Source organism: Stegostoma tigrinum, chromosome 21 (genome assembly GCF_030684315.1).
Source record: "Stegostoma tigrinum isolate sSteTig4 chromosome 21, sSteTig4.hap1, whole genome shotgun sequence".
Taxonomy (NCBI): Eukaryota; Metazoa; Chordata; class Chondrichthyes; order Orectolobiformes; family Stegostomatidae; genus Stegostoma; species Stegostoma tigrinum.
Genome location: NC_081374.1, coordinates 47356449 through 47383928, shown reverse-complemented (window position 1 = coordinate 47383928; position 27480 = coordinate 47356449). Strand labels below are relative to the sequence as shown.

At 48.7% G+C, this 27480-nt stretch overlaps 1 protein-coding gene across 4 annotated transcripts in view; it reads right to left on the bottom strand.

Moving 5' to 3' along the window:
• LOC125463009 (DENN domain-containing protein 2D-like) overlaps window positions 1-27480 on the bottom strand; it is an 87215-nt gene that overhangs the window by 22409 nt on the left and 37326 nt on the right. For 3 of the 4 annotated variants that reach the window (XM_059653509.1, XM_059653507.1, XM_059653510.1), the window contains 3 exons: window positions 7957-8111; window positions 5749-5861; window positions 3711-3780 (listed from right to left, as the gene is read on the bottom strand). In XM_059653509.1, the coding sequence (XP_059509492.1) occupies window positions 3711-3780; window positions 5749-5861; window positions 7957-8111 (338 nt within the window). The remainder of the gene's footprint in view (window positions 1-3710; window positions 3781-5748; window positions 5862-7956; window positions 8112-27480) is intronic. The other variant, XM_059653508.1, reaches the window with a different exon arrangement.

Below are 27480 nucleotides of genomic sequence, written 5' to 3'. Positions count from 1 at the left end.
CTGAGGGAGCGCCCGTACCGTCGGATGGTCAGCGCCCGCAGCATCGGAGGGTCAGCGCTGAGGGAGCGCCCGCACCGTCGGAGGGTCAGCGCTGAGGGAGCGCCCGCACCGTCGGAGGGTCAGCGCTGAGGGAGCGCCCGTACCGTCGGAGGGTCAGCGCTGAGGGAGCGCCCGCACCGTCGGAGGGTCAGCGCTGAGGGAGCGCCCGCACCGTCGGAGGGTCAGCGCTGAGGGAGCGCCCGTACCGTCGGAGGGTCAGCGCTGAGGGAGCGCCCGCACCGTCGGAGGGTCAGCGCTGAGGGAGCGCCCGCACCGTCGGAGGGTCAGCGCCCGCAGCATCGGAGGGTCAGCGCTGAGGGAGCACCCACACCGTCGGAGGGTCAGCGCTGAGGGAGCGCCCGTACCGTCGGAGGGTCAGCGCCCGCAGCATCGGAGGGTCAGCGCTGAGGGAGCGCCCGCACCGTCGGAGGGTCAGCGCTGAGGGAGCGCCCGCACCGTCGGAGGGTCAGCGCTGAGGGAGCGCCCGCACCGTCGGAGGGTCAGCGCTGAGGGAGCACCTGTACCGTCGGAGGGTCAGCGCCCGCAGCGTCGGAGGGTCAGCGCTGAGGGAGCGCCCGCACCGTCGGAGGGTCAGCGCTGAGGGAGCGCCCGCACCATCGGAGGGTCAGCGCTGAGGGAGCGCCCGCACCATCGGAGGGTCAGCGCTGAGGGAGCGCCCGTACCGTTGGAGGGTCAGCGCTGAGGGAGCGCCCGCACCGTCGGAGGGTCAGCGCTGAGGGAGCGCCCGCACCATCAGCGCTGACCCTCCGATGGTGCGGGCGCTCCCTCAGCGCTGACCCTCCGACGGTGCGGGCGCTCCCTCAGCACTGACCCTCCGACGCTGCGGGCGCTGACCCTCCAACGGTACAGGCGCTCCCTCAGCACTGACCCTCCGACGGTGTGGGCGCTCGTACCGTCAGAGGGTCAGCGCCCGCAGCGTCGGAGGCTCAGCGCCAAGGGAGCGCCCGCACCATCGGAGGGTCAGTGCCGAGGGAGCGCCCGCACCGTCGGAGGGTCAGTGCTGAGGGAGCGCCGCACCAGAGGGTCAGCGCTGAGGGAGCGCCCGCACCGTCGGAGGGTCAGCGCTGAGGGAGCGCCGCACTGTCGGAGGGTCAACGTTAATGATACCAGTCACCTTACCCCCATTACCCCCCACAGCAGCATAAACCTCTCCAGTTAAACTTACTGTCAGCCTCAAATATCACCCAAGAAAAAGTTCAGATCATTGAAAGAAGTCTGTCAGCACAACCAGCTACTGACTGGGTCCTAAAAATGCAATGTCCTCTCTCTTTGAAGTCTGAAACCTTGCAGAATTATCTCAGGGTATATTTTACCCGCAGGCTTAGATAGTTTTTTTCACTATAACAACCTGACCAATATCTTCTATACATTTATTTTAAGAATTCTACAGTGTTTTTGAAGGTTTGCAAGGATTAAATTTGAGACTACAACCTTTTTTGTTCTTGATGATGAATATGTACCATAAGATTTAACTCCTGATTACATTGAAGTAATGAGAACGATATTGCAGATGTACAATTAAGATTAGTAATTGTATGAGAATTCTAATTTAAATTTGGATGTCATCTTCCAATTCCCCTTAATAACAGTATATTCAAATATACGTGAGGACAATTACACGCAGAATGCAGTACAATTTTTGAAAAGGATGGATGGCTTTCTTTCAACCTATAAGAGGTAACGGCAATGCAAGGTCTTCTTGTTTCAGATGTCAGCCCTGAAGTGCTGTGCTGTGTGTACCAGGTTCAATTGTTTTAAGACCTGGGTTCCTTTAGGAAAACTGAATAAGCCAATGAGCCAACGCCCAGGATGAGAACACATTGCCATCTGCCCCATGTAGCCAGCATGCTGGAGGTTGGATTACACGCAGTTATCTGTAACTGCAAGCTGGAGTCTGGACTGTTAAATATACATAACCTGTGTACGCAAGGAAATAGAACAGCATGTGATGGTCAATTCAATCTAGTTTAGAGTTTCTGCTCAAAGCCACAAGTAACTGGCTGCCATCCTTCAGTGTTACATGTTTATTTAAAAATAAAGTCGAGTCTGGAGTAAGTTACCTCATAGATGCAAAGTTAGTAAGGTTTTGTTGAGCCACTTCATAACTTCCTCTGACTGTAATACTGAGTGCTTGCTCCTGGTAACCTGTCAAATTCTACATGCTTTAGAATTAACATTTTAGTTGCTGGATCAATTTGGTAATTTTCTTAGCAATGACACTGAGGGAGTACTGGATTATCAGTGGGTCACTACCAGCAGACTAGGAGGCATTTGGTATCCATTCATAACTGTGAGCCACTTCCCGTAGGCAACACAGTGTAGACAAATCCACAGTGCCTTTAGGGAGCGTGTTCCAGGATTCTGACCCAGTGTCACTGAAGGAACAGCGATATGTTTCCAAATCAGGATGGCGACTGGCTTATTGAAGGGGAACTTAATGACTGCAGTGTTCTCATCTATCTGTTACCCTTGTCCTTCTAGATGGTGGCGGTAGTGACTTGCAAGGTGCTGCTGAAGGAGTCTTGGTGAGTTACTGTAGGTGGTGCATTCTGATGCTGGGGCACTTTGATGCCACACTCAGTTTTCTTCCCCCATCTTTTGAATTCAGCTCTTTTGTCCATGTTTGAACCAAGGCTGTAACAGCGTCAGGAGCTGAGTGGTCCTGGCGGAATCCAAAGTGGGCGTTGCTGAGCAGGTGCTGCTTGATAGCTCTGTTACTGATGATCGAGAGTAGACTGATGGGGTTGTAATTGGCCTGGTTGGATTTGCTTTTTTTTAAAAACATGTACAGGACATACCTAGGTAATTTTCCACATTATTGGGTGGATGCCAGTGTTGTAGCTGTACTGGAAGAACCTCGCTAGGGAAGCAGCAAGTTCTGGAGCACAAGTCTTCAGTACAATTGCTAGAAGGTGTCAGGGCCCATAGCCTTTGCAGTATCCAGTGTCTCCATACGCTCATTCATATCTAGTGGGAATATTTGATTATTCTCCTGAATTGTGCTTTGCAGATGGTAGATAGTTTTGGGAGTACGGAAGTGAATTTACTCATTTTTTTTTCAATCATTTTGACCGTTCTCAGAATCGCTAACATGAGAGAGGTAACCTGCACCACGGACACGCTCCCACCAGCATAATAACGTGCAGCAAAGTGGTTATTGCTTCGCATGCTCCCAAGTCAGGCACACTTTCCAAATCCATATTGTCTGCAGGAAGCTGGACTGCAGCTGGATACAGAATGGTTTGGAGTTGGCAAAATCCTGGATTGGAGTCTACATTCCCAACATCTACAATGTGGTTTTTTTTTATTCATTCATTGATTGGAAGAGGGTGTCATTGGCTAGGCCTGCATTTATTGCCCATCCTGAGAGCAGTTAAGAGTGCTGTGGGTCTGGAGTCACGTGTAGGCAGTTTCCTTCCCTAAAGTACATTGGTCAATGGGTTCTTCTTACAATCAACATGGTCATTATTTAATTGGTTTCGACAGAACCTTGTCTATGTAAGCAAACTGATGGAGATAGTCCAAGATGCTTCAAACAGCCTGCCTTTTGAGACCCTTAGACAAACACTGTAAATCCTGTCAGCCTTGGCTGAGGAGAGAGAGAACTGGGAGGTGGAGAGAGAATGTAGCAAAACAGAGCTAGACCTTACCAAGAGGCGTCTGCAATATCCAAACTTCCTGCTGCCATCGACGTTGGTCAGGACAAACGAAAAGGTTTCACTGAAAAAAATGGAGAACATTTTGTCCAGGAATAAGCACAGACTCATGACAATGTGTATTAATATAAAACAAATGTCACACGCTGGTTCTAAACAAAATGCGACTTTTGATCACATAAGGGGACATTACCTCCATTGAGTAAAAGTTTTGTCAAAGAAGTAGGTTTTTAAGGGGTTTTGCGAAAGAGGAGGAGAACAGTGGAGCAGTCTAGCAAGGGAATTCCAGAGCTTAGAACCCAGGCACATGAAGGCTCTAGTCCTAATGGAGAAGTGATTAAAAGTTGAGGTGCTTGATGGGCCAGAATTAGCTAACTCCAAGTGGGCTGGGTGAGGCTTACACAACTACAGAGAGAAACACGGAGCTGTAGGTTATCAGATCAGCTGCGATCTCACTGAATGGTGGAGCAGGCTGGATGTCTTACAATCTTACGATCCAGCGACATGAATACTGATCCAGGAATCCCCAAATTAAGTTCTATCAATATCTAATATGAGCTGTTAAAATCCTTGATACGTTCCTTCATTGAATGACTGTATTTTTCCAAAAAAACAACTTGTTTGGTGAAACTTGCTAGGGATCCAACAGATCACCATTCTACAAGTTTAATCAGGTGTCCCAGTGCTCCAATGATGGGCACCCAACTGATATAACACATCCAATTCTGGATTATTTTAGAAAGCAGGCACATCAGGACTATAGCAGTGCGGAGCTGGAGGAACACAGCAGGCCAGGCAGCATCAGAGGAGCAGGAAAGCTGACGTTTTGGGTTGGGACCCTTCTTCAGAAAATCTTACAGCTTAAGTCTTACAGTTCTCCCTTTGGCAGTTTTGCAACCTGTATCTATCTCTCTTTGACCGGTTGTTTGATTCTGACTTGGACGTAAAGCATATGCTGGCCATAAACACTTCTTCAGTTCTGAGGAAGGGTCACTTGACCGAAGTGTCAACTCTGATTTCTCTCCACAGGTGCTGCCAGACCTGCTGAGCTTTTGCAGCAAATTCTGTTTCTGTTTCAGATTTACAGCACCCACCGTTTGTTTGGTCTTTAATAAACACTTGCATTCTGCCATTTTTTAACAAGGGCTAATGGGATCTCAAATTTCTGACTGAAGGTGTTTTGTAGCTTCCAACCTTTACCTTCAGGTCATCGTTTCTGTGCTTTATGTCAGAAATCCAATAGCAGAAGGAGAGAACTGGGGCTATTCCCTGCACTGCCATCTACGTTTTTTACAGTATTACAAATTACACGCACTATCTAACCCAGGCACCACAGGCCCAGTCCCTGACTGTTTCTAGAGGCTCAAATAAATCCCTAATTACTGTCTGCAAATAGCTAAACACAAGAGTTTGAGGATGAAAGTAGGCTTGAAAATGGATTATAAATACAGAGGAGTCAAAGATGTGTTTTTGAGCATATTGAGTGTATTATTTGAGGTGAGGCTGATTTATCTGAAGAACAGAGTGTTATTTCCGGATGGCTAAGGAGAAGGCAGGTTATTGGAGGTTGGATCCGTGCCCACTGACCTTGGACTCTTTACCACAATCAGGACCCGAGATGTGAAACATCCAAACACAGACCAGGAATTTCCCAGCACAGAACTTGGGGCGCTTCCATGCTGTACTGGAATCAGCTGTGCTAGTAGGTGAAGGTACTAAAGGACTATTACCAAGAGACTAAACCAAGGCCCAGTCTGCATTGTCAAGTTGTCACAAATTATCTCATGGATGAAAAGCTCTCTCGAGTGTCCCAGACCAATGTTACTTATTCAATAAAGATTACATGGTCATTTTTCACACTGCTGTGTGAGAATTGGCCGCTCCTTTTCCTACAACAGTGCCTACACTTCAAGGTGTTTCAACGGTTGTCAAGCGTTGGGACACTCTGAGGCCACAAAGTTCTCTCTTTCCCGTCAAACGTGGGCTCAAGAAATCGAAGCGTTCTGATTGCAAGGAGGAAAGGTACACAAACCTCTCGTATTCAGTGAGTGGGGCCCAGGTGTTGCCATCTGGAAAACAAAACAGTGGGATTGCCCTCAGTAAGCTTTCCTCCTCCTCTTTCTGCGAACGCATCAGATTCTCCCTCTGAAACAAACAGAAACCTTCAGGGATTAGAACCTGACACATGCACCTTCCCCCAGCCACACAATCAAGAGGACATTCCACACTCCCAGTACCAGCCCAGCCACTACACCGCTCTCCCCAGCCATGACTCCTTCTCCATGGATACAGGAGCAGGAGATATCGTGATAATGTCACTGGGATAGTAATCAAGGGGCCGAGATTCGTACTGCAGGGTCAGGGGTTCAAATCCCACCAGCGCAATTGGTGAAATGCAAATTAAGTTAATAAATCTGGGATTGAAAGCTAACCTTTGACCCTGTTGACCATCATTCGTAGTAAAACAAACCTTTCTGGTTCACCAATGTCCTGTAGGGAAGGAAACCTGTGATCCTTACTTGCTTTGGTTTACACGTGACTCCAGAACCATTGCGCTCAATCAGACCACAAGGAACAGAAGTAGGCCATTCAGCCCATTGAGTCTGCTCTGTCTTTCAATGAGATCACGACTAAATTGGTAATCCTCAACTCCACTTTCCTGTCTTTTACCCATAACCCGCAAAAAAAATCCATCTGTCTGGGCCTTGAACATATTTAATGGCCCAGCATCAGCAGCCCACAATTATAAATAATTCCGCAGATTCACTGTCCTTCGAAACAAGAAATTCCTCCTGTGTGACTGCTTACGCTGAAAAGCTGCCCATGGTCCAAGACTGCCCACAAGAGGAAAACAACCTTTCCACATCTGCCTTGTCAAATCCCCAAAGAATCTTGTACATTTCAATAAAGGTCGCCTCTCATTTTTCTGAATTCCAATGAGTACAGGCCCAACCTATTCAACCTGTCTTCATCAGACCTTCCTTCTGTACCGGGAATCGGCCTAGCAAAACTTCTCTGGGCTGCCTCCATTGCCAGTCTATCTTTCCTTAGTTAAGGAGGCCCAAAACTGTTCACGGTACTTCAGCTATGGTCTGATTACAGCACTGTATAGTTTTAGCAAAACCTCTTTACTTTTCATTCCAGTTCTTAACTGCCCTCTGAAAAAGTCTAGTAAGCCACTCAGTCCCAGGGCAATTAGGATTGGGCAACAAATGTTGGCCTCACTAAGTGATGTCCACATCCCATAAAGAGTTAAAGAAGAAACCTCTCTGTTCTCTCCCTGGACACTCATTCGCTTGCCCTGCTCACTTACACTTAGCTCCATCATACACTGTCCCCAGGCTCTTGGTCCCTTACTGTGGGCACAAAGTGCCCCCTCCATTGGGCAGTCTAAATCACAGTCCACCCAATAAACATGGAGAGTCCAAAATACAAAGTTGGGACTGGGTGCAACAGTTTAAAAGACAATAGACAATAGGTGCAGGAGTTGGCTATTCGGCCCTTCGAGCCAGCACCAACATTCATTATGATCATGGCTGATCATCCACAATCAGTATCCTGTTCCTGCCTTATCCCCATAACCCTTGATTCCACTATCTTTAAGAACTCTATCCATCTCTTTCTTGAAAGTATCCAGAGAGTTGGCCTCCACTGCCTTCTGGGGCAGAGCATTCCATATATTCACCACTCTCTGGGTGAAGAAGTTTTTCCTCAACTCTGTTCTAAATGGCCTACCCCTTATTTTTAAACTGTGTCCTCTGGTTCTGGACTCACCCATCAGCGGAAACATGCTTCCTGCCTCCACAGTGTCCAATCCTTTAATTATCTTACGCCTCAATCAGATCCCCTCTGATTACATTTTCCACACAGACGGTGGTGCCTGAGGAAGTGGCAGATGCAGGTGCAGTCACAATATTTAAAAGACTTTGGACAGGTACATGAACAGGAAGGGTTAAGAGAGATTATGGACTGACGCAAGAAATGGGGCTAGTTTAGCTTAGGAAACTTGCTCAGCGCAGATGAGCTGGACCAAAGGGTCTGTTTCTATGATGTATGACTCTAAAATTGGTTCCACTATTTCCCTCGGCTAAAAGAATTAAGTCAGGGTTCACATACCCACGAGGAGGTTCTCTATTTCCTTCACCAAGTGGATGACTGAATAAAATGTCTTACTTCCTCCAGCAAACAAAACGCCGGCAGACAAACAAACGACGAGGGACTGAGGCACGTTTTCACTCACCTTCGGAAACTGGTACGCTATCTGTGGTTCGTATGTCACTCCGGACTTCTTCAGAGAAACAACTACCAGATATTCGAAGAAGAACTGCCCTGAATATCGGGACGAGTCCTGCTCTGGTTTCTTCTCTTCAGCTGAAATACTCCTCTCGATACCTGCTTTAGAAACACAGGATACACAGTTTCTGACCTTCAGCCTTAAACTCCTCCTGGTTGACCTCAGCACCCTGTTTATAGACATTCCGTGTCCTCCACTTCTCAAGGTCAGTGAGCTCTCTTGCTTCACCTGGGGATCAGTAACCTCTAACCTGGTCCCGTCTCCCGGCAACAATGATCTCCTACACTGTTCCATTGCTGACGGTATTCCCCTGTCTTGGCTCACGTCTGGGATCTGCGATGTATCCAGCTCTCAGTGTCAGTGCTTGCTCTGCTCTGTGTCTAACCGTCTCCTGCCCTCCTGCTACACCGACTGCTAATGAGCTATATTTTACTCTGTTACTCCTCATACATTAAAAACTATTTGGGGTTTTCCATCTTCACAAGGAAGTACAAATGTCAATAAACAGGTTGTGGTTAGTACGAATGTACTGGGTGCCTACTGTCAGTCAAGGTGTTGAGCAACAGCATGGTTTGCTCAAGGCTCTCGGATGAAATACAGGAGACAAAAACGAAACAGAAGAGCAGCCCGCAGCTTAGGAAGAGGAACTCCTGATCTGACAGCCTGGGGTATGGAGCGTTTGTTCAATTCCATTAATAAACTCTTGTTACTCAGTTAAAAACAGAGAATGAGTTAACTCCTGTCCACGTGAAACAGAGGAGTCAGTCTCTTGCTTTCTGTTGGTGGACTGGTGGAATGAGATTGAATAATTACAGCAATGATTCTCAGTGATAACAGGGTGCCAGGGCAAAGCGTCAAGGATTCAAAGTTAAATTGGCAAGTTTGATCACAGATACAGAGACAGAGAGAGAGAGAGAGAGAGAGAGGGAGAGAGAGGAGGGAGAGAGAGAGAGGAGGCTGCTGCTGCTGCTGCTCTGGGAGCTGACCTGATATCACTATCACTGAGACACAGCCCTGATGGTCAGAATGGATTTACATCCACTCATAACATCTGAGGCACAGCCGGAGGAGGGAGAGCTGAGCGAGACCAGGCTGGGGAAAGGTCTGCGGGGCTGGGAGCAGGAAGTTGGAAAACTGAGTGATAGCAGGGTGGGGAGCGGACAGAATGCATTCAAAACAAAATCAAAGTATAACATCATAGGAAAGCCAATAAGTGGTTGGTTGATGAGTATCTCTTTCGTTAATACTCTCCCTTTCCTGTAAATGAGGGCGTTTTGTCAACTGGGAGACATGAAAGAAAAGGCATTCACTTCTGAAAGATATCACTAGTTATGAATAAGAGCATTAGCACAGGGCATTCATTGAAATTACTCACTCAGACGAGATATTAATGCAATTTGAAAGGAGAGTTCAGAGTCTTGTTTTGTTACAATCACAGTGAGCAGCAGAAACCTATTACATAGAACATAGAACACTACAGCACAGTACAGGCCCTTCGGCTCTCGATGTTGTGCCGAACTGTCATACCAATCTGAAGCCCATCTAACCTACACTATTCCATGTATGTCCATATGCTTGTCCAATGATGACTTAAATGTACCTAAAGTTGGCGAATCTACTACTGTTGCAGGCAAAGCGTTCCATTCCCTTACGACTGTCTGAGTAAAGAAACTACCTCTGACATCTGTCCTATATCTTTCACCCCTCAATTTAAAGCTACGCCCCCTCGTGCTCGCCGTCACCATCCTTGGAAAAAGGCTCTCCCTATCCACCCTATCTAACCCTCTGATTATCTTATATGTCTTAATTAAGTCACCTCGCAACCTTCTTCTCTCTAATGAAAACAGCCTCAAGTCCCTCAGCCTTTCCTCGTAAGACCTTCCCTCCATACCAGGCAACATCCTAGTAAATCTCCTCTGCACCCTTTCCAAAGCTTCCACATCCTTCTTATACTGCGGTGACCAGAACTGTACACAATACTCCAAGTGCGGCCACACCAGAGTTTTGTACAACTTCACCATACCCTCTTGGTTCCGGAACTCGATCCCTCTATTAATAAAAGTTAAAACAAAAGCTAAAGCTATTGTTGACTATTGCAGTGCTGCCCTGTGGGAGCTGCAGAATCACACAGATTGGATGTGTCTCTGAGATAGTAGGAACTGCAGATGCTGGAGAATCTGAGATAACAAGGCGTGGAGCTGGATGAACACAGCAGGCCGAGCAGCAACAGAGGAGCAGGAAAGCTGATGAAGGGTCTAGGCCTGAAACGTCAGCTTTCTTGCTCCTAAGATGCTGCTTGGCCTGCTGTGTTCATCCAGCTCTACACCTTGTTATCTTGGATGTGTCTCTGTCTGCTTCAGCTCAGGAACAGAGTTTCTGGGCTGAAGGGGCAGTTGGAGGTTAACAATTTCCTGTATGCTTCAGAAAGTGTGAATCAAGGAAGAGCAAGTCGGGAAAATATTGGTGGAAGTGGAAATGCTTGAGGCAACGGATGGTATGAAAATTACTTCACAGAATGTACTGGAGAGGCTGGGTTACCTTTAGAGAGGAATACATCATCCAGTCTGGATAGCTCACACTCCAGGTTGCCAAGGGAAACAGGAAGGACGATAGAAGTGCTCACCTTAGTCTTCCAATCCTCCCTCGATATAGGGGAGGTATCACGGAATCAGTAAGTGGCAAATGTCCAAGACAGAACACAGCTATTTTTGAGACAGTAGGAACTGCAGATGCTGGAGAATCTGAGATAACACAGTGTAGAGCTGGGTGAACACACCAGGCCAAGCAGCATCAGAGGAGCAGGAAGGCTGATGTTCCGGGCCTAGACCCCTCTCCAGAGAGGTGTCTAGTCCTGAAGCGTCGACCTTCCTGCTCCTCTGATGCTGCTTGGCCTGCTGTGTTCATCCAGCCCTACACTGTGTTATCACAGCTATTTTTGAGTCCAGCTCTTCAGAAATGTTATGATACATCTCTGGAGCAGATGGGACCTAACTGGAGCCCCCAGCTCAGAGTTACAGACGCTACCACTGCAACATACAAAGGGTGAAAGGATATCTCTAGTAACTGCACAATCGTCATAGTAATTGGAGGCATGGCAGTCTAACAGCAATTTCAGAAAAATAATCAGGAAACACTGACAGGCACATGGAGAGGTTTGAACTAATTACAGACAGCCATACAGATTTGTATAAATCTGATCATTTTGACTAATCTTTTTTAATCGACTAATAAAGAAAGTTGATTAAGGAAATGCAGTAGATGTTGCTTGTGGGATTTTCAGAAGGTTTCTGACAGTGTACCATGTCAAAAGCTCGTTAACAGAATGAAGCTTCATGGGCTAGGAGGGTCTGAGTCAGCTGGGATTGAAAAAAAACGTTTAAAGTAGAAAAAAGCAGGAAATTACCAATAAAGACTATTTCAGACTGGAAAAGATAGCGTGAGATAATGGGAGCTAGTGCTAGAATCACTTCATGGTTTATTTAAATGTTTGAATTTGGTATCGGAACACGGAATAAAATTTCTCAATTTGACAACAAAGCTAAACGCAGGCATGTGGGAGCACTGAAAATGTGGGAATTCTACAGCTGCTGGGCTCAATCTTGAGTTCAACATGTTTAGGGCTTGAGCAATTTATCTATGCCTTCCCTGACCCCCCCACCCCCCGAAACACACACACACACACCAGGCCTTGTTATCATAAAGTCTGCTATTACACACTACCCATTGTTGCCACTAACTGTCCCCATTAATAGCCATTCACTCTCCTGGCCTGATCGTTATCCACTCCTTTGTCTGGTCAGTTGTTTCTCTCTGTCTGTCTCTCTCTCTCTCTTTGGGCTCTATCTCCACCGATTGTTTGCTCCTTAACCCCTCCCCGTTCTGCACAAAAGACACCTTTTTCCTAGCTAGGAGATTACAAGGTGTAGAGCTGGAGGAACACAGCAGGTCAAGCAGCATCAGAGGAGCAGGAAAGCTGATGTTTTGGGCCTAGACCCTTCTTCAGAAATGAGGGAGAGAGGAAGGGGGTTCTGAAATAAATAGGGAGAGAGGAGGAGGCAGATGGAAGATGGATGGAGGAGAAGATAGGTGGAGAGGAGACAGACGGGTCAAAGAGCCAGGGATGGAGCCAGTAAAGGTGAGTGTAGGTGGGGAGGCAGGGAGGGGATAGGACAGTCCAGGGAGAACAGACAGGTCAAGGAGGCGGGATGAGATTAGTAGGTAGGAGATGGGGGTGGGGCTTGAGGTGGGAGGACGGATAGGTTAGGGAGGCAGGGACAAGCTGGGCTGGTTTTGGGATACTGTAGGGGGAGGAGACCATCATCCACGTAAAGATCACTGGACCCGAAACGTTAACTGATTTCTCTCCACAGATGCTGCCAGACCTGCTGAGATTTTCTAGCAATTTCTATTTTTGCTCCTGATTTCCAGCATCTGCAGTTCTTTTGGTTTTTAATGAAAATGTCGAAATTCAACCAACAGAAAATTTTCTGGACAGTTGAGGGAGATAAGTTTCCATGGCTATCGCAGAGAAGTGAGATTGGTTGGGTTATTAGAACATAGAACTATACAGCGTAGAACAAGCCCTTCGGCCCTCGATGTTGCGACGACCTGTGAACTAATCTAAGTCCCTCCCCTACACTATCCTATCATTATCCATATGCTTATCCACGGACTGTTTAAATGCCCCTAATGTGGCTGAGTTAACTTCATTGGCAGGCAGGGCATTCCACGCCCTTACCACTCTCTGAGTAAAGAACCTGCCTCTGACATCTGTCTTAAATCTATCACCCCTCAATTTGTAGCGATGCCCCCTTGTACGAGCTGACGTCATCATCCTCGGAAAAAGACTCTCACTGTCCACACTATCTAATCCTTTCATCATCTTGTACGTCTCTATTAAATCCCCTCTTAGCCTCCTTCTCTCCAATGAGAACAGACCCAAGTCCCTCAGCCTTTCTTCATAAGGCCTTCACTCCAGACCAGGCAACATCCTGGTAAATCTCCTCTGCACCTTTTCCAATGCTTCCACATCCTTTCTGTAATGGGGCGACCAGGACTCTACGCAATATTCCAAGTGAGGCCGTACTAGCGTTTTGTACAGTTGCAGCATGACATCACGGCTCCAGAATTCAATCCCTCTCCAATAAAACCTAACATACCATAAGCCTTCTTAACAGCACTATCAACCTGGGTGGCAACTTTCAGGGATCTATGTACATGGACACCAAGATCCCTCTGCACATCCACACTACCAAGAATCTTTCCATTGACTCGGTATTCTGCCTTCCTATTATTCCTCCCAAAGTGAATCATCTCACATTTATCCGTATTAAACTCCGTTTGCCAGCTTATAGAACATAGTAATTGCACATTGTCAGCAGGGGTTGACGGACAGGAAAGATTTACCAGGATGCTACCTGGACTGGAAGGTTTGAGTTATAAGGAGAAGCTGGATAGGCTGTGACATACTTCCCTGGAGCGTAGGAGGTTTATAAAATCACAAGGGGCATGGCTAAGGAAGATAGCCAACAGGTTTTCCCCCACGGTAGGGGGATCTAAAGCTTGAAGACACAGGTTTAAGGTGAGAGGGAAGAGATACAAAAGGGTCCACAGGGACATTTTTTTCCCCCCACACAGAGAGCGGTGTGTGTTTGGAAAGGGCTGCCAGAGGTAGAGGTGGAGGTGAGTACAATTAAAGAAACATCTACACAGCTACATGGGTAAGATAGGTATGGAGGGGTATGGACCAAAAGCAGGCAAATGGGACAAGATTAATTGTGAGAACTGGGCGACATGGACAAGTTGGGCCGAAGGGCCTGGCTGGAAACCTCAATGGCAGATTGAACTCCTCCTGTGCCACAATGACTGCATATTTCTAAGCTTCCCCACCTACTCCCCTTCCCCTCCCCTCCCTTAAAGGCTGTTCTCAAGTTCGCAGATAAGTGTACATTTAAAAAAGAGGTACCTTTAGACACAGCTTTCAGTAACTGTCCTACTCTCCTCCTTTATAGCTTTGTGACAGCATTTGTTTAAGCAGCTTTCTATTCACGCCTTGGGAAATTCTGTGTCAAAGCGTTTACATAAATGCAATTTGTTGTCTGAACTGAGGGAAGCTGTGTCACACATCGCCTTTTTGCACTTTCCTTTCTGATGTGCCATTCAGCACATGCATTCTTACGGGAATTATAGCAGAGTGGAGACTTTCTAAATCAACTCTACAATAATGGGAATTCCCTAAATACCGGGCAGGATTAAGTGCTCACACCTCTTATGACTCACGCAGGCTGAGAAAAGAAACTAAAAGATTTGAATGTTTCATGAGCCTGACACAACTTCAGAGCTTTCCAGAACGTGTTGCAACCGAAGACCTGCTTTCAATGCATGATCACTGCTGCAGTGTGGGAAATCTAGGTGTAAATTTGAACACAGGTAGATCCCACAATGTAACAATGACTAGAAAATGGGTTTCTGTGACAATGATTGAGGGATAACTTTGGCCATGTTAGCAGTGTCCTCTTTTTAACATGTTGTGTCGCCTAGTTATGGGGAGGATATTACTTATCTTGAGAGGGTTCAGAAGAGATTTACCAGGAATTAAGTTATTAAGAAAGGCTGGATCAGCTGGGACTTTTTTTCCCATTGGAGTGCAAAAGGTCAAGAGGTGACTTTATAGGAGGTTTATAAAATGATGAGGGGTTAATGGTGGGTGTCTTCTCCCTAGGATGGGCGATTGCAAGTCGAGGGGGCACATTTTTAAGATGACAGGACAGAGATATTAAAAAGATCTGAGGGCCAAATCTCTTACACAGAGGGTGGTTCACATGTGGAATAAGCTTGCTGAATAAGTGGTGGATGTGGGGGTGGCACGGTGGCCCAGTGGTTAGCACTGCAGCCTCACAGCGCCAGGGACCCAGGTTCAATTCCAGCTTCGGGCGACTGTGTAGAGTTTGCACGTTCTCCCCGTGTCTGCATGGGTTTCCTCTGGGTGCTCTGGTTTCCTCCCACAGTCCAAAGATGTGCAGGCTAGGTGGATCGGCCACTCTAAATTGCCCGTAGCGTTCAGGGGGTGTGTGGGTCATAGGGGGATGGATCTGGGTGGGATGCTTCAAGAGGCGGTGTGGACTTGTTGTTTCCACACTGTAGGGAATCTAATCTAATCTAATTTACAACATTTAAAAGACACTCAGGTAAGTACACGAATAGGGAAGGTTTGGAGGAATACGGCCCAGGAGCAGGCAGGTGGGACTAGTTTAGTTCAGGATTATATTTGGCATGGGCGGGTTGGGCCGAAGGGTCTGTTTTCATGCTGTATGACTCTATCTCGTCAAAAGTGCAAATGGTTCACAGGGTTTTACCCAAGCGTGCACTACTCCCATCTGTGCCAGGTTACGTGATTATCGATGGTGGAGGACATGAACCCATGATTTCTGACCTGAAGGTGTGACGTGAGTGCCAAGTCCCGAGGGAATTAACTAGAGCTGCAGGTCGGCAGCTGAGAGAGCCAGATGGGCTCTTCTGACAATCGGCAATGGATTCATGGTCATCATTACATTCTTAATTTCAGATAATTTTATTGAAGGCAGGCAGTGGAATTTGAATTCAATAATATATCTGGAATTAACAATCTAATGATGCTGTGAATCCATTGCTGATTGTCAGAAAACCCCATCTGGTTCACTAATGCCCTTTAGGGAAGGAAACTGCCATCCTTACCTGGTCTGGCCTACATGTGACTCCAGACCCACAGCAATGAGTTTGATTCTTAACTCTTCTCTGGGCAATAAATGCTGCCCAGCAAGTGATGCCCACATCCCACTGATGAATAAAGAAAAACAAGCAGGATCACCAACTCAGACGAGGAGTTGAGGGGGTGATGTCTGTTGATAAAGGAATGATGTTCGAGTCAGGAGGTCACTGAGCTTGTCTCTTGTGATTTCACCCTCGGCCTGGGTGAAATGTTGACTCCAGCTAAGGCAACAGCATACAGTCCAGTGGACGAAATTGCAACTGACTGAGTGGGGCTGCCTGCACCTTACGACACCAGTCTCCAGATCCTCAAGTGCTGCATTTCTGTAGTACTCTTTGCACAACATCAGGATTAGTCAAAGTCCTTTGCAGACAATGAAGTGCCTTCAAAGTGTAAATGCTGCTATAAATGCAGAAAATGTATGCCCAGGGCAGAGCAACGTGATAATGACCAGACAATCGAACGGTGGCTGGGAAAGAAAAACTGGTCAGAGCACTGGGGAGATACTGCCTGATGGACTTTCAACAATGCAGTGGGATTTTACATATCCACCTGAGAAGACAGCACAGCAGCTTGACCACTTGTCTCAAACGTGTACGAGTCCGTCACACGTCTAGAGAACCTCTAAGCTATATAGGATGCAGACCTGACCCCATAACGCACCTAGTCCTCACACAGCATTGTCACCCTCTCCCTCCAGGGAGAAGATCTCCCACGAGCATTGTAACCTTCACCCAAGGGCCCTGGCTGTGGAATGCCAGTTCATCTGAGCTTCTGCTGCAGTCCCGTTCCTCAAACTGAACAAACTCTCCGACTTTAGAACTGCCAGTTCAAGGAGAAAACAATTTAACATTTAGAATGTTACCTACAGAAGGAGACCATTCACCTTGCACGCCCCGGCCAAGTGAGACTGAACTAATCCCACCCACCCAGCATTCCGATGCATCCTTGTCAAATATTCATTTGGGCACAGCGTTTTGCTTTCCTCATTCGTGGGGATGGAGGTTTCGCTGGCTGGGTCAGCATTTATTATTGGCCCCTAATTGCCCCTTGTGAAGGTGGTGGTCACCTGCCTTCTTGAACCACTGCAGTCCATGTGCTTTTGGGAGACCCACAATGTCCTTAGGGACGGAATTCCAGGATTTTCACTTAGCAATAGTGAAGGAATGGTGATGTATTTCCAAGTCAGAATGGCGAGTGGCTTACAGGGGATCTGGTGTTTGCATGTACCTGCTGCCCTTGTCCTTCTAAATGATAGGGGACACAGTTTTAAACATGTATCAGATGAGCCTTAATGAATTTCTGCAGTGCATCTTGTAGACAGTACACACTGCTGCTACTGAGCATTGATGTTAGAGGGAGTGGATGCTTGTGGACGTGATGCCAACCAAGCAGGCTGCTTTGTCCTGGATGGTGTCAAGCTTCCTGAGTGTCGCTGAAGCTGCACCCGTCCAGGCAAGTGGGGAGTATTCCAACACACGCCTGACTTGTGCTTTTTAGATGGAGAACAACAGCGTCAGGAGTGAGTTATTTGCTGCAGTATTCATAGCCTCTGATCTACTGTTATGGCCCCTGTGATTACGTGATGAGTCCAGTTCAGTTTCTGGTCAATGGTAACTTACTGTGTTGTGGATATTGGGGGCTTCAGTGATGGTAACACTGTCATAGGATGATGGTTAGATTCTGTCTTATTGGTGATGGCCATTGCCTGGGGTTTCTGTGACCCTAATGCCACTTGCCACTTGTCAGCCCAAGCCTGGATATTGATCACATCTTGTTTCATTTGAACATGGACTATTTCCGTATCTAAGGATTTGCACATGGTGCTGAACATTGTACAATCATCAGCCAACATCCCCACTTCTGACCTGATGATGGAGGGAAGGTCACTGATGAAGCAGTTGAGGATGGTTGGGCCTGGGGACACTACACTGAAGAACTCCTGCAGAGAAGCCCTGGAGCTGAGACAAGTGGATTGAGGGGAGATTAGACAGAGGTATATAAGATTAGGAAGTAGGACCAACCTCCAACAACCACAACAATCATCATAGAATCCCTACACAGTGTGGAAACAGGCCCTTTGGCCCGACAAGTCCACACCAACCTTCAGAACATCCCACCTGGAACCATCTGCCTAAGCGAGGCATCTCTCAACAGCACAGGAAATTTAACACGGCCAATCCACCGAGCCTGCACATCTTTGGACTGTGGGAGGAAACCCACGCAGACACAGGGAGAATGTGCAAACTCCACACAGACAGTCGCCCGAGGGTGGGATTGAACCTGGGTCCCTGGTGCTGTGAGGCAGCAGTGCTAACCACTGAGCCACCGTACCGCCCCATAATGGGAACTATCTTCCTATGTTCTGGGTATGACTCCAACCCGTGGAGAGCTTCTCCTTGATTCTCACTGACTCTAGTCTTGCGAGGACTCATAGAACATAGAACAGTAAGCACAGTACAGGCTCGTTGGCCCACAATGTTGTGCCGAACCATACCCTAATCCAAAGGTCTATATAACCTCTACCCCTACCTTATATTATCATGTATATGCCTATCTAATAGCTGCTTAAATGCCCCTGATGACGTCAACTCCACTATCCTCTCTGGCAATGCATTCCACGCGCTGACCTCCCTCTGAGTAAATAACCTACCACTGACGCCTCCCCGATAGCTACCTCCACTCACTTCAAAACTATGCCCCCTCGTAATAGCGACTTCACCCTAGACTAACTGCCCTGTAATTCCTGGGGTTGTCACTATTGCCTTTTTTGAACAAGGGATATTTGCCCCTCTCCAATCTTCCGGCACTATACCCGTGGACAGTGAGGATGAAAAGATCATCGCCAAAGGCCCTGCGATCGCTTCCCATAGAATCCTTGGATAAATCTCATCAGGCTCAGGGGACTTATCTATCTTCAAGTTCCTCAGAATTCCTAGCACATCACCTTTACTAATATCAACCTCCTCTAGCCTACCAGCCTGTTTCACAACGTCCTCCTCTACAACTAGGCCCCTCACAGTTGTGAATACTGAAGTAAAGTATTCATTAAGGACCTATCCTATTGCTTTAGGCTCCGTGCACAAATTCCCTTTACAATCCTTGATCGGCCCTTTCTCTGGTCATTCTCTTATTTCTCACATACGTGTAAAAAGCCTTGGAGTTTTCCTTGATCCTATCTGCCAGTTTTCTCACGCCCCCTTATAGCTCTCCTAAGTCCTTCCTTCAGCTCCTCCCTGGATAACTTGTATCCCTCTAGAGCCTTTTCTCATCCTTGTTTCCTGAACCTTACATGAGCCTCCCTCTTCCTCTTAACCAGTCGTTCGACCTCTCTTGAGAATCAAGGCTCCCTGACTCGACTGCATCTTCCCTGCCTGCTAGGGACAAACGTATCGATCACACACAGTATGCACTCCTTAAACAATCTCCCCATTTCAATAGTGCTCTTCCCTGACAGCATCTGTTCCCAATTTATGTTACCCAGTTCTTGTCTAACAGAATTGTAATTACCCTTCCCCCTATTATAAACTTTACCCTGCTGTACGTACCTATCCTTATCCATGACTATCATGAAAGAAACACAGTTATGATCGTTGCTGCCAAAATGCTCTCCTACCAACAGGTCTAACACTTGGCCCAGTTCACTACCAAGCTCCTTCATGACATGCTCAGTCAAATGCAGCCTTGATATCAAGGGCATTGATTAGGACTGGCGTGGATGTGATGGGCCGCTAAGCCCTTGTGTGCTATGTATCTCTCACCTCGCCTCCGGAATTCAGCTCTTTTGTCCACATTTGAACCAAGGCTGTGATGGTGTCAGGAGCTGAGTGGCCCTGGCGGAACCCAAACTGGGTGTCACTGAGCAGGTTATTGCTGAGCTGGTGCTGTTTGATATCGCTGTTACTGACACCTTCCATCGCTTTACTGATGATCGAGAGCGCACTGATAGGACGGTAATTGGCCGGGTTGGATTTGTCCTGTTTTTGTGTACAGGACACGCCAGGGCAATTTTCCACATTGCTGGGTAGATACCAGTGTTGTTAGCTGCACTGGAAAAGCATGGCTAGGGGAGCGGCAAATCCTGGAGTATACATACATAAAACAAAGAAATGCAGATGCTGGAAATCTGAAACTTCCAACAGAACTTTTTGAAGAAACTCAGCAAGTCTGGCAGGATCTCTGGAGAGAAAGTAGAGACAACATTTCAAGTCCAGTGAACAAGGCAATGAAGAATTAATGACTGGCAGGACACTAGGAAGCTCAGAGGGCAGAAGGATCTTGGGGAGCTTGTCTACAGATCTCAGCAGGTAACAGGACAGGTTAACGGGGAAGTGAAGAAGGCACAAGGGACACTTGCCTTTCTCAGTTAAGGCACAGATTATAAGGGCAGGGACATTGCGTTGGAGCTATCCAGGGCTTGAGTTAAGCCACAGCTGGAGTACTGAGTGCAATTCTGTTCTCCACACTATAGGAAGGATGTGATCGCACCAGAGGGGATGCAGAGGAGATTCACCAGGATGTTGCCTGGGATGGGAGCATTTCAGCTTTGAACAGAGGCTGGATAAGCTTGGGTTGTTTACAGCAGAAAAAGATTGAGGGGAGGCCTGACAGAGGTGTGTAAGGTTATGAGGGGCATGGACAGGATAGGTAGAAAAGCAGCTGTTCCCTTTAGCTGATCGGTCAATAACAAGGGCTCGTGATTTTAAAAGTGAACGGCAGGAGGTTTACAGTGGATTTGAGGGAAACCTTTTCATCCTGAGGGTGCCGGAGTCTGGAATGCACTGCCTTGGAGGGTAGTTAAGGCAGGAAACCTCACAACCTTTAAAAAAATACCTGGACGAAAACTTGAAGAGTTGTAACATTCAAGGCTACGGACCAATTGTGGGAAAGTTGGACCAGTGTAGGTCGTAGTATATTTACAGCAGTACAGACTCGATGGGCTGAAGGGTGTCTTCTGTGCTGTGTGATTCTATGATTTAGGAGGCTGGGCACAGGGGAAGGTGGCATCATCAGAACAGATGTGCCACAGACAGAGAATCTGGGAGAATGGGATGGAGTCCTTACAGGAAGCAGGGTGTGAGGATATATAGTGAGGGTAACTGCGGGAGTCTGTGGGTTGGTAGCGGATATTGGTGGCCAGCCTATTGCCAGAAACAGAGATGTCGAGGAAGAGAAGGGAGGGAGTCAAAAATGATGAGGTGAAGCGGACGGCAGGGTGGAAATTAGAAGCAAAACTGATAAATCTTTCCAGTTCAGAGTGAGGAAGTAAAGCAGTACCGATGATGCCATCAATATAGTTGTGGGTGGGGACCGGAGTAAGACGGGAACAAGGAATGTTCCACACACCCCACAAACAGACAGGCAGAACTGGGGTCCTTAGCCAGCACGTAGTCACATCCTCAATGCAAAGTAAGTGTCAGGAGTTAAAGAAGAGACTGTTCAAAGTGAGGATGAGCTTGGCCAGGTGAAGGAGTGTAGCAGTGGAGGATGGAGATGGCTCAGGCCTATTGTGCCATTCGCACCCCTCACCACAATCCCACCCTGTCACCAGCATAAATACCACCCTTCCCCCAACTACCTTCTGTTCTGACAAAGGGTCACTGGGCTTGGAAAGTTAACTCTGCTTTCTCTCCTGAGACGCTGCCGGGCCTGCTGAGTTTGTCCAACACTATCTGTTCTTGTTTACTCCTCTGCCTTGGTGGTAATGGTTGAGTGAGGGATATGCAGGGCCTCGAGGTTGCAGATTGTGTTGGAGTATGATTCTGCTGCTGCTGATGCCCAGTCGGGAGTTGCTAGATCTGTTCAAAGCCTGTCCCATTTAGCACAGGGACTGTGTCACACTATCACAAAGTCGAGGGTATTCTTAAAATGAAGGCAGGATACAGTCTGTGCCCCTGGCACTCTCAGTGGCTCCTCGGAGTGGTGTTCAGCATGGATCAGAACTGATTCATGGGGCTGGCGGAAGGACAAGTAGGTTGTAATCAACAGGAGGTTTACATGATCTTGGTTGACTTGGGGCCAAGAAACTTCATTTGGACTCCCAAGGTAACGCCCTCTCAACTGTACACCACTGTGCTGCCACCTAGCTGCCCTGCTAGAGATGATGGTGGTGCTCTCTGTAAGGCGAGCGACATTGATGCCTTCTCTGTGGCTGTAACATTGTGCTCCTCGCTTTGCTCTATCATCCTAATGCACTGTGTATGGCATGATCTGCATGTACTGCACCTTACCATAAAATCAAATGAGCATGGCTATGTCGGGCTGTTGCTCGACCAATTGTGGGGTAGCTCTCCCAAATTTGGAGACAATAAGAACTGCAGAGTCTATAGGTGTGACGCTGGAAAAGCACAACAGGAGAGTTGGCATCCGAGGAGCAGACAAGTCAACAACCTGCTGACGAAGGGTTTTGGCCCGAAAGGTTGACTTACCTGCTCCTCCGAATTTTGATACAAGCCTCCAAATGTTAAACTTGTGATTGCCCTTTCAGTTATCTAGGCCGATGCCAGATTCAGCCCCTGGTTTTGTTCTCTTCTTTAGGTATTGTAAGCAAACGGCTTGTTAGAGCATTTCAGAGAGAGTATTCAAGAGTCAAGCGCATTGCCAAGCATCAGGAATCACATGTAGGGAGACAGGGTAAGGATGGCCAATTTCCCTCCCCAACCAATATTAGTGAAATGATCTTGGATCTGAGTTCCCTGTGTATTTCTGGGTGGCTTTGTTATACTGATAGCTTCTAGTTGTTTTCTTTCCAAAGAGAAAACATTCTCTTCCAATCTATTCAAACAACACATTTCAAGAATTTGAAGACCTCAAAGGCTAATTGCTTGCCTTGAATTTCGAGAGAGATGAGGCTTAGCCTGTCAACCGTTCCCTGACAATGTCAACCCTCACAGTTCCAGCAACATCGTTAAAAACCTCCTCTCCTATACTTGCATGTCCTTTCCATTATATGCACAGGAAAACTGCTCACACCACTCTCACTGTGGTTTGAACTTTTGATACAGATGTGGTCAAACTACTCTTCAACTCTTTCCCTCCTGGTAAAAGCCTAGTGATGTCTCTTAACGATTCTGGCTAACCTGTGGAGTCATATGTGGTGTTCCGTTGCTCTCAAATCTTTTTATTCCTCAACTGCACCGAGATTCATTGTTTCCCATTAACATGCGACCTCTTCCTATGCATTCCCTCGCATTTATCTGCACAGACTTAGCTTGCCTCATATTAACCCATTTTGCAAGCTTATTAACATTCACGTCACTATGAACTATTATAGCCCCTCCATCCAAATTTGGTGTCATCCTAAAATTTAGAAGTTGTGATTTGATTGGCATTAATGTAGACTATGGACAGTGGTGGTCCCAGCACATTCCCTCTCACTCTGAGCAGCCAGTCTTTTCTCCCACTTTCTGCTTCCTGTCCTGAAACCAGCCAGCAATCCATCTGGCACCTCTCCCTGACTTCACACCCTCTCAACTTTATTCACTGGGAAGTTATGAGAAACCTGATACTGACCTTTCATAAGATAATAAAATGTGAGGCTGGATGAACACAGCAGGCCAAGCAGCATCTCAGGAGCACAAAAGCTGACGTTTCGGGCCTAGACCCTTCATCAGACCCTCTCTGATGAAGGGTCTAGGCCCGAAACGTCAGCTTTTGTGCTCCTGAGATGCTGCTTGGCCTGCTGTGTTCATCCAGCCTCACATTTTATTATCTTGAAATTCTCCAGCATCTGCAGTTCCCATTATCACTGACCTTTCATAAACCCAGGTTACACCTACTGTGACCCCACATCTCCATATTACCTTCTCAAAAACAGAATCAAAAATTGGTCAAGTAAGATTTTCCTACTAACCATTCATTTTTGTAGCTTTCCATATGTTCCCACTATCTGCTGCCCATGACTTTCGAGGTGGTAGAGATAATGGCTTTGAAAATCACGGCCAAAGTAGCCTTACTGAATCGCTGCAGTACAGAGAGATGGTACACACCGATGCTGCTGTAAACATGTAATGGCAAGTAAGATCACAAAGTAGTGTATCTGGCCTTTATTTTATGAAGGGAGGTTAAGTCCTGAGGAAGGGTCACCACACCCGAAACATTCACTCAGTTTTACATGTCAGGGTTTCACATCATTTACTTTCTCGAGGGAGGAGATTTGGAAATAGGACGTAAATAGGTCAGGCTGGGGTTTTAATGAGATGCAAATATATGGAAACAACTTAGCTACTGCTCAAGGGCGAGATTCCAAAGTTGCCATTTCAGACTCAAGATGAAACCCGTCTGAATTCTGACATTAAGAATCTGATTGTTCTCCCCCACCGCACCCCCCATTCTCTCCCTACTTTGTGGCCTGACTTGCCATTACACTCGCCTCACCAGGCAGGGGAAAATTTTCCCAGAGGATCTGCTATGGCAGGAGTAACAAAAGTAGGGAAGCAGCCAATAAGCCTCGACATTAACACCCCAACAATGGTCAAGAGGGTCAATGGAATTTAAACTTTTAAAAATGGCATCCTCAACACTAGGCAGAATGTTACTTCAGAAGGCAGGGGCCTTGGATGATATTCCAGCATCAAGAATATGAAGGAGGATGCCAGGAATTCCACCTCAAATTGCACCAAAGGCAACTCTCAAGAGTGTAGCTCCCAGAGTTGCTAAGCTGAAAAGCCTGGGTAGGTGTGCTGCCCTGCCTGGAGCCTTCAGGAGAAAGGTCAAAGGAAATATCAAAATCTATAATGGTACCAATCCGCACAAAGCTCTGTGATCCAATTGCTGGGGGTATGAAAGCCCTTTGCCACGGGTGACTAATGAGCTGGCAGCCTCCCTGCAGTGGCTGTGATGAGGTCAGCCAGGTGGACCTCAACGAATAGGAGCTCCCTGATTGGGGCTGTTAATATTGATCAATCGGGGAGCCCTGGCTGACAGATATATAAACAGTAGCGTCAGACATCTTGTTCACTGAGAGAGCTGGCTTCGAGACAGCTGGGTCAGTGTAAAGAGGAGGTGACTTAGTGATGGGATATGGCCTCTGCGGAGTTATTTCATTCCACATCCAATGAGAGCACAAGGGAGTGGCTTGAGGGCTCCATCCACCAATGAAAAGTTGCGGTGACCAAGCTAAATGCATTAATGGACCATTTATTTATTTGTATTTGCTTCCTGCTTCATTGTAAGACAGTATTTTCTAAACCCACAATCTCTACCACCTAGAAGGAGGGACAGTGAATGTGTTACAGACTGGATTAGGTATCAATCAAGCGGCTACATTATTGCAGATCTGACAGTCTGCCGCAGTTCAGGGCTGCACTCATGTCTCTGACTGAGAAAGTTATGGGTTCAATTCGGGGGACTGGAGCCCGTAATCAAGATAATGACAATGGGTGCGATATGAAAGGAGTGCCGCACTAGCAGAGGTGGTATCTTCTGGATAAGACGTTAGGCTGAGGGTCCAACTGCCCTCTCAAGTTAAGGTAAGAGGTCCTCGGGCGCTGTTCAAAGAAGAGTTATTCCCGGTGAATATTTATCCCACAATGCAAATCGTTGGAACAGACGATCTGATCATTATCATATCACTGTCTGTGGGAGCTTGCTTTGCACAGTTTGCTGGCTGTGTTTCCTGCAGTATAACAGGGATGATGTTCCAAGAAGACTGAACAGCATTTTCAAATGTCCTGAAGTGCTGAAGGACTCAAGCTCTGCCCTTTGCTGGCTGCTATCAGCGGCCTTTAAGGGATCACATCCCAATCAGACCAGCTTGCTGCAGGATATGAAATTCTCCTCAGTGACTTCAGCTGTTTTGCATCTTGTCAGAAATCTCGGTTCTTCTGGGTACTGACTGCCCTGTCAGTGGGAACACAGGTCTGCAGCAGCGGACAGCCGCTGTTTCTTGGCTATATTTAGATACATGTTCAGTTTGCACAAGTCAAGGAAATGAGGGTCAAAAAGATCACCATGGAATAATGACGTCATGTGCCTGGAAAATATCATGTTACTGTAGCAACGTTTCTGAATTCTGGCATCATCCAGAAATAAGGACATTCCCAGTGCTGGGGCTGCACGTTGTGGAATCTCTGGGACTTTCCAAATTCTCGGCTCATGGTCAACATGTGCAGCTCAGAATCTAACAACTTCACTCGAGCCACGGCAGCAAGGGTTGTTAGGAAAGAGGGTCCCTGTGGGTAAGGGCTCTCGCACTCTCAGGCTGGGGGAATGAGGGACCCTGCGAATGACGGTCCCTCCACTGCTCAGATCATGTTAGTGAAGGTCCCTGGAAGCGAGCGTCCCTATACAGCTCAGAGTGTGGGAGCAAGGGTCCCTGTGTGAGGGTCGTCGCAAGTGACTGTCACTGCACTCTTGAGCTGTGGGAGCGAGGGTCCCTGCGGGCAAGGGTCCCTGCGCTCTCGGGCTGCGGGGGCAAGGGTCCCCGTGAGTGAGGCTTCCTGCGCTCTCGGCCTGTGGAGGTGGGGGTCTCTGTCCACGCGGGCTGCGGGGGCGAGGGTTCCTGGGCGCTCGGGCTGCGGGGGCGAGGGTCCCTGGGCGCTCGGGCTGCGGGGGCGAGGGTCCCTGGGCGCTCGGGCTGCGGGGGCGAGGGTCCCTGGGCGCTCGGGCTGCGGGGGCGAGGGTCCCTGGGCGCTCGGGCTGCGGGGGCGAGGGTCCCTGGGCGCTCGGGCTGCGGGGGCGAGGGTCCCTGGGCGCTCGGGCTGCGGGGGCGAGGGTCCCTGGGCGCTCGGGCTGCGGGGGCGAGGGTCCCCGTGAGTGAGGCTTCCTGCGCTCTCGGCCTGTGGAGGTGGGGGTCTCTGTCCACGCGGGCTGCGGGGGCGAGGGTTCCTGGGCGCTCGGGCTGCGGGGGCGAGGGTCCCTGGGCGCTCGGGCTGCGGGGGCGAGGGTCCCTGGGCGCTCGGGCTGCGGGGGCGAGGGTCCCTGGGCGCTCGGGCTGCGGGGGCGAGGGTCCCTGGGCGCTCGGGCTGCGGGGGCGAGGGTCCCTGGGCGCTCGGGCTGCGGGGGCGAGGGTCCCTGGGCGCTCGGGCTGCGGGGGCGAGGGTCCCTGGGCGCTCGGGCAGCGGGGGCGGGGGCCAATGTGCTCTCAAGCTGTGGCGGCGGGAGTCCCTGTGGGAGTGAGGGTCTGTGTGCTCTCGGGCTGTCACGGCAGGAGTTCCTGTCCTCTTGGGCTGTGGCGGCAGGAGTCCCTGCGCTCTCTGGCTGTGGTGGCGAGGGTCCCTGCGCTCTTGGGCTGTCACGGCAGGAGTTCCTGTGCTCTCGGGCTGTGGCGGCGGGGGTCCCTGTGGTCTCGGGCTGTGGCGGCGAGGGACCCTGTGGTCTCGGGCTGTGGCGGCGAGGGACCCTGTGGTCTCGGGCTGTGGCGGCGAGGGACCCTGTGGTCTCGGGCTGTGGCGGCGGGCGTCCCGGTGCTCTCGGGCTGCGGGGGCGAGGGCGCCCGCGCTCACGGGCTGCGGGGGCAAGGGCGCCTGCGCTCACGGGCTGCGGGGGCGAGGGCGCCTGCGATCTCGGGCTGCGGGGGCGAGGGCGCCTGCGATCTCGGGCCACGGGAGGGAGCCACGGTGAGGGTCCCGGTGCTCTTGGGCTGTGGCGGTGAAGGTCGCTGAGCTCTCGGGCTGTGGCGGTGAGGCTCCCTACGCTCTCGGGCTGTGGCGGTGAGGGTCCCGGTGCTCTCGGGCTGTGGCGGTGAGGGTCCCGGTGCTCTCGGGCTGTGGCGGTGAGGGTCG